Source organism: Saccostrea echinata, unplaced genomic scaffold (assembly GCF_033153115.1).
Source record: "Saccostrea echinata isolate AGI-Se365-2 ecotype Australia unplaced genomic scaffold, CSIRO_AGI_Sech_v1 ptg000010l, whole genome shotgun sequence".
NCBI lineage: Eukaryota > Metazoa > Mollusca > Bivalvia > Ostreida > Ostreidae > Saccostrea > Saccostrea echinata.
The window spans coordinates 14,200,341-14,207,500 of record NW_026889759.1 but is presented as its reverse complement, the minus strand read 5'-3'; the positions used below and the strand labels follow the sequence as shown (position 1 = coordinate 14,207,500).

General features: G+C 35.2%; 1 protein-coding gene across 2 annotated transcripts; it reads right to left on the bottom strand.

Annotated features, from left to right (window-relative positions):
- Positions 1-43: 43 nt before the first annotated feature.
- LOC133184756 (mitochondrial thiamine pyrophosphate carrier-like) lies at positions 44-6,851 on the bottom strand. Of its 2 annotated transcripts, none has more exons than XM_061319829.1 (6): positions 6,760-6,851; positions 5,784-5,972; positions 3,652-3,804; positions 2,396-2,575; positions 1,604-1,790; positions 44-1,516 (listed from the first exon to the last, which is right to left on the bottom strand). In XM_061319829.1, exons 2-6 carry the CDS (start codon positions 5,910-5,912, stop codon positions 1,197-1,199), a joined length of 969 nt encoding a protein of 322 aa, XP_061175813.1. In that variant the 5' UTR covers positions 5,913-5,972; positions 6,760-6,851; the 3' UTR covers positions 44-1,196. The 2 variants fall into 2 exon arrangements, with proteins under 2 accessions (XP_061175813.1, XP_061175812.1); XM_061319828.1 differs by lacking the exon at positions 6,760-6,851 and adding an exon at positions 6,699-6,745.
- Positions 6,852-7,160: the final 309 nt, after the last annotated feature.

Here is a 7,160-nt window from a genome sequence, read left to right as displayed (position 1 = left end):
TCTAAATAAGCAAAAAGAATGAACAATTGAATTATTATTTTTTTTAAATTTTGATGCTTAACATGAGACTTAATAAAACAATATACTCTGCATACACTGTCAGACAAAGTATAAACCATTTATTTAATCTCTGATATTTTATCAAATGAGATTCTGCTGAAATGTAAAATAAAACTCACAGAAAGGATAAATGTTACAAGTAATGGTCTTGCTAAAATGACAAGAGGCCCAAGGGCCTTAATGGTCAACTGAGTATTATACAATCCTCTAAAGAATTCATGGAATGGCAATTTTATAATAAAACAAAATAAACTACAGATGTAGATATCAGCAACATTTCCCTCAGTAAAATTCTTCTATTCTATTTACCTACGAGTTACATAATTTACAGTGATTAATAAATATCATAAGTGAATAATAGAGGACTAAGTTCTCTAAAAGCAGACTAAAAATTTCCATACAGGATCATAATAGAGCCCTACCCTAACACTAGAACCCCTGACCCAGTGGCCATGAATATTACAATCTTTGAAGAAGCACTCTTGCTCATCATAACCATGCACTCAGTTTGTCTGCTTAATGCTCAAGAGCTGAGGAGAAGATTTTCAAAGAATTAATATGCATTTTCACTGTATGATCATTAGAGCCCCACCCTAATACTAGAAAACTGACCCTGGGACCATGAATTTCAAGGCTTTGGTAGAGAGCTTAATGTTTATTACAATAATGCCAACAGTCTAACTGCTTGATGTCCAGGTTTTTGAATATTGCATAAATTTATGGTTTTGGCCCCACTTCTCAGGCTGGAGGGGTGGGGGTGGGGGGCATGAAATTCACAACTTTTGTTCTCCGTTGCTTAAACATGCTATATATCAAAAATGGTTGAAATTGGTGCAGTGGTTTCAGAGAAGAAGCTGAAAATGTTCAGAATGTTAATACACAATGGATGGTGATAGACAAAAACAGATAGCAATAGGTCACCTGAGTGACTCAGGTGACCTACATGAAAAAAGACACTGAGCAGTCTAGAATAAAAAAAAACGTTCACACATGTCATTTCACACTTAGCTTCAAGAGTAAGTGAATGTACATGACCTATGATGAAAAGTTTTACACTACACACAAGCACACACACACACAAAATGTATAAATATCACAGTTGACAAAGAAGTATGAAATCTTATTTTCATCCACATTTATGTTGATTTCTTTTTCTTTCTGAATTCTAATAACTGGCAAACTTTTTCATACACATAAAAACTTGACCCAGATACAAGGGCAGCCTTCCAGAGACTGGGTGTCAGTCCTTTATAAAATCCCTTGATGATTCCCTCTTCCTTTGCAACCATGTATAAACAATGCTTCATTCCTCTGTAATGGCGGATGCTGCCAAACTCTGAACGTGCTTCTTCAAAGCCTTGAATTTGTAATCGCTTCTTTACTACATCTAATGGGTAGATGAGGATTTTAGAAATAATCCCAGCACCAGATCCACAGATTAGACTTCCTTGTGTTTCTGTAGAAGAGAAAAAAATTCAGATAATTATTAAAAAGGGGGGAGGGATCAAATTTGATAAAACTTACAACAAATTTAATCATTTACCTAGTATTTTTTCACCATCTTTGTGCAGAAATTTTTTCCAGAGGTCCCTTAACAGGGTGTAGAATCCGAACTGTAGTCCTATTTGAGGAGCTATTTGTGACATGGCTGGCAGGAGACCACGATACAACCCCATTATCCCCTCGCTCTGAGTCGTGGCCATTATTCCATTTATCATGGAGGTATACATCTACAGTGATATGCTAAATATGTATATGTGCATAACAGCTGATTAAGATTTCATAGGGTGTATTTGAGAAACAGGTGGTAAAGTTTTAATGGAAATTTGAGTCTTAAACCTGAATGATGTAGATGTATGACTTTAATTTGGAATAAAACAATTTTCCGTCTTCCATAATTCAAAAGATTTATAAGCCAATGTCTATGGACAGAAAAAACATTTTAAAAGCACATATGGATTTAAAAATTAATCTTGAGGGCATAAAATACAGTGCATGTTTTCATATTATGAACAGGTCTGTAGGAAACAGAAGGGGGGATACAGCTACATGTACTTCATCGATGTACCCCCTCATTATGTTTGATGACCTTTTTTTTTTAATTTTTTGCTTGTCAAAGAATGTTTGTTTGGTGGTAGAATCCCCCCCCCCCCCCCAAATGAAAATGTTTGCTTGGACCTCCCCCACAACTGAAATTTCTTCCTAAAGACCTGATAGAGTCTTTCTTGGCAACTGATTTTAATTTTCATGCAGTTGAAAACTTGTAGTGTACCGGTAGTTGTTTTCCCTCTCAAGAAGGGATCCCCCTTAACCCCCCCTGGCAGCCATAACTTACTTTCTGTTTTCCCTGAGCTATGAGCCTTGTTCTCATGACATCAACTGGTTGTACAACTACTGTGGATACACAGCCTGCAATGCTCCCACATAACATGTGGGTCAGAGGCTTGTGGTCAGTATACACACCTTCTGGAAGGACCCTCCAGGCCACTTTTGTTGCTGCCTCAAAAGAAACAAACTGTTGAAAAAAAAAAAGAAATAATTCAAAAATTTTCTTCACCTTCTTCAAAAAAAAAAAAAAAAAAAAAAAATGGCCCAAGGCCTTAACAGTCACCTTATTATAATACAATTTAAACCTGAAAAGGATCCATACTGGAACAGCAATTAAATGATAATAACATTAATAAAGAAAAATAAACTGAAAGAGGAAAATATGTTGCTCAAAAAACAATAGAGATAGGGTGATCAGGGATCAACAAAATAATTTAGTCTGGTAATCTGCAATAACTCGAAAACTATTTCCTTGCTTGTACATGCTAGTGCTAAGTACACTCCAATTTGACACTATATGTATCATTAATCCAAACAACACAATTAACTACAATGTACACACAGTAAATTCAGTGAATTACCAATAAAATTACCTCTCCTGATCTTTAAATAATATTTGCAATACATAATATAAGGTACTGGGACCCATTTAAGAAGAGAACTTAGGACTAAGACCGAAATTTAATTCTGCTTATGACTTTCTAATTTACATAAAATTGAAAATGATTTCAATCTTTTTAAAAGGAATGTGGAAAGATATTTTTATGCTAGCAATTGCAAATTTTTACAATCAACTAAAACTTTTGGTATAAATCATAAGTTCTTTTGTAAAACGGGCCCCGGGTATCTACTATTCTAATGTAACTGTTTTGAAAAAAGCATTTTGATTGGCTAATGCACTGATGTTTGAGGCAGTAAAACGAGCATTTACGAAAGTGAGTCATAATAGAGAGATGCAAGAACACAATGCTCCATGACCCATTTCATATAACAAAACTCAACTAAATAAGACATAAACATCAAACAAAACGATTAAATTGCATTAGAATGGGAATAACTATCTTCTAGTTTGTTATTTGCAACCGTTAATGCTGATTTAAGGGTCACAAACATCCATCTAACCGGCTACGCTTACGCATCACCGGTAAAACTCAGTTTGCGCCATTAAATCAGCATTAACGATCGCAAATACCAAATTAGAAGACATTTATTTCCTAATTTACAAGTCTATGTGACCATTAACAAATAAAAAGATGTACAAACTTGTACAATTCCATATAGGACAGAGAGAAGCTGAGCTGGAACATGACCTTTCCACAGAGCCGTAACACCTTCCTCTGTGATTATCGTCCTAGTGGCTTGACTAATGCTCCAGTATTTTGATGTTTCACATTTTTTTAATGGTTCAATTTGAAGCTGAAAAAAAGATAGTCAACATACAAATATATGACAGCATACAAATAACAAACAACTTAATAAACTTCTCTAGTGTATACTAGTGATTTGTTGGGATCTTTTAAGTATTGAATTAATTTTTTTTGACATGCATTGTGTCATAACACAGATGGCTGTACTAACAAATTAAATAGCATATGCTAGCCATTTTCTCACTTCCTTCTTATTCCATGCCATGCCCTAGAAGTGACAGGTGAAAGACTTGCCAGAGATGCACCTGAGTCAGGGTCTTCTGGGGTGAAAGCAAAAACATCTAGGAAGGGAACAATTGTTTCTGGCCAGATGCCTTGGTTGGGGAAAGCCTCTAGAGAGGAATGTTTTAAGGGAGCCAACTCCAAAACTGAGGGTTTTTATTGTGTAAAAACTATTATTTCCTATGTAGCTTGTAAAACAAGATTTGATTGGTTTGTAAGCTGGGTGTAAATTTCCGCACACCAGACTTGAGCTGGGGTTAATAACATGACGTCACAGTGCATAGTCTCTCTATCACAAAAAGTAAATAATGTGCACTTGGGTCTGGGGAGGTCACAATAATTATTATTAAAGAAAAGGTATAAAATGTATGCTTTCGAAATTTTAAACACAGGAATTTGAAAATCTCACAGATAATTTTGGTTTTCTGTAGTATACATGCACAGATCTAAGGGGTGGTGTGGGGGTCTGGACCCCCCTCCCTCACCCGGAATTTGCAGAGTTATTTAATGTCTATACTGACTGAAGCAAAAAAATTGCCCCCCTTTAGAAAGTGTGGACCCCTGTTGAGAATTTGGTTTTTTCACCAATGGGAAAGGAGTTTATTTCATTTATTTATTAAATTTTTTTTTTTTTTGCTTGTCTTTTTGGGTTAGAAAAATTTTTGACTGGGAGTGGACCCCCCCCCCCCCCCCCCACCTCCATGGAAAAAATTCCTGGATGCTAACTGGTATATATCTTCAGTGTTGGTCATATTATGTAGTATTCCATTAAAACTAGAAAATTTTGTAAATTTTGACATTTTGAGATGCCTCCTCTGGAAAGCAGACTGTAAAATTTTTACTTTCTTATGCATAATGCTCAGTATAGTATTGTAATTTGAGCAAAAGGTCTGTTGTAGTATTTTTGTAACTTGTTTTGAAATGAAAAAAAAGAGAATCTCCACATAAAATCATACAGTAGATGTAACTATTTTGAAATAGTCCCTAAAAATACCCAGCCGGCAGCTGATAGATTTTCCCGAGACTGGGCATGTACACTGAAATCAGTTTAAGCTACATGTATAAAAATAAAGAGTTTTCCTATTATATTAGTTATCCAGGTTCAATCAAGGGTGTACAGGGATTTACCCTGGGTTTAATTCTATACAACCAGAGGCTGAAAGAATTTATTTCCTATGTTCCAGTAACCAAATAAATTCTTTGTAAAATCAAGTCCAAACAATGGTGTTTTATACTGTCGACCCTCCCTAAATAATTTCAGTTTATTATAACGTCAAATTTAAATAACTTTTTTTACCTTACTTAAAGCATAAAAATATTTTAATTAAATACACTGCACAAAGTATTGTGCAATGGAAACCCCAGTTGACCCCCCCCCCCCCTCGGTCTGCTTTACTACATTTGCTCCTTTCCTGTTACATTTGTTGTCATGCCAAAACCTGCACTTACTAGTAACTAGGTCATATCAGTTTTAATAAAATTTGAAATGAAATATAAAGAACTCTCGAATTCTATTTGGATTCATCTTACACTTCAAGTTAAATCACAGGGGCTTGCTCCGCTGTGTAAAAAAATATTTATTGAAAAAAAAATCACCAACTACTAAATTGTGCAGTTTTAGTAGCTGGTATATGATTTTTTTAATAGATATATTTTTACACTCTGGGAGCAAGCCCCTGTTGTGAAATGTACATTATTCTTTAGAAGAATTATCTATCGCATGATGTAACAGTTTCCAAAAATTACCTGAAAGCGGATTTTGAGTACATCTAAGGGTTGAAATAGTGCCCGGCTGACTGCCCCCGTTACTGCTCCAGCCAATGCTTGTTCAGGTGCAGAGAGTTGGGTCTCTTTCTCAGGAGTATACCCTACCATTTATTGTCAACTCTCTATATAATACTCTTTAGTTATTGCTGACCAATAAGCATACCATTACTGAAGAAGAAAAAGTTATGATCAAGAATGCTTCTGTAACAGTAAAAACAGGCATTATATTAGCTGATAAGTGAGACATCTCTGAGAGACTTCAAACATTTGATTTAACAGGTGAGATTTTGTTAGCTTCAATCCACAGGAGTTATATTGTGTTAATTGTAGTGATAATTTAAGAGTTAGCTGCAGAACTGTAGCTCTCTACTCGAGAAAATTCGGACAGACAAACCAGACAGCTACAGATCCAAGCATTGTAAAAACCTTGGATTTGTGGCAAAATATATCATGTAGCTATAAAAATTATAAATCCATATTAAAATACTTAAAAAAAACTTTTGGTGAATAAGTTTTTTTCTGTATCCCCACTGTTTAGAGCTTGAACCCTCGGAAGATCCTAAACTTTTTGAGGATCAGTCTTACCAGCAGCATACAACCTGTAGGGTTATAGAAAAAAGCTGCTTGCCAAAAGTCATTGCATTCAATTTTTATTTATTCGGATTTACAATATTTATGGCCAAAATATTTTTCTTTTTTTTTTTTGCACTGTAAATTTATATCCTATCTGGGATATTATATTCCATTTGGGAGGTTGGTCCCAACTAATCTTAGTTAGAATAATCTAACTGTGTCTCGGGACAGGCCCTCACCACACTAAACCGGGTCCGTAGGACATTTATCATTTTAACGATAGAACATTCTATCTAAATGACTTCGAACTCCTGTCCTTACATGCTTACAGTACTCCGATATTGATTCGGGACAAATATCTCTAAATTTCAACTGTCTATACCTTCCAAGCATAGATGAAAAAAAATCACTAAGCCAGTATTCAGGACCTAATTGAAACAGTGTCCAAATATCGAGAAAATTCGAATATATCTTGGAACCCACAACCGGATATCTTCAAATAACAATAAATCATGGTTGGTCACAAAAGGATTTTATGAATCCGAGTTAAAGTCAATTTCTGATATCAGTGAAGTGATTTTTTTTCAATTGCATCTTTTTGTTTACAAACATTCCACAATATTGAAGAAAATTTATCTGGGACTTAATCAGGTCCTGTCCTTAGGAAGGAATTTCTTTTTTGCGGGGGGGGGGGGGCACAATCAGCATTTTCAGTTACAGTTTGGAGAGACACTACCACCTAGTACCGAGCAAAAATTCCTTGAGATGCATCAAAAGGTCATC

What these genes read in the sequence shown, in the direction of transcription:
- LOC133184756 (XM_061319829.1), bottom strand. Translation starts at nt 5,912, where the DNA reads ATGGTAGGGTATACTCCTGAGAAAGAGACCCAACTCTCTGCACCTGAA. An exon ending in TCCTATATGGAATTGTACAA is followed by an intron (nt 2,576 to 3,651) that starts GTTTGTACATCT and finishes TTTTTTCAACAG; the next exon opens with TTTGTTTCTTTTGAGGCAGC. An exon ending in AGATGGTGAAAAAATACTAG is followed by an intron (nt 1,517 to 1,603) that starts GTAAATGATTAA and finishes TCTCTTCTACAG; the next exon opens with AAACACAAGGAAGTCTAATC.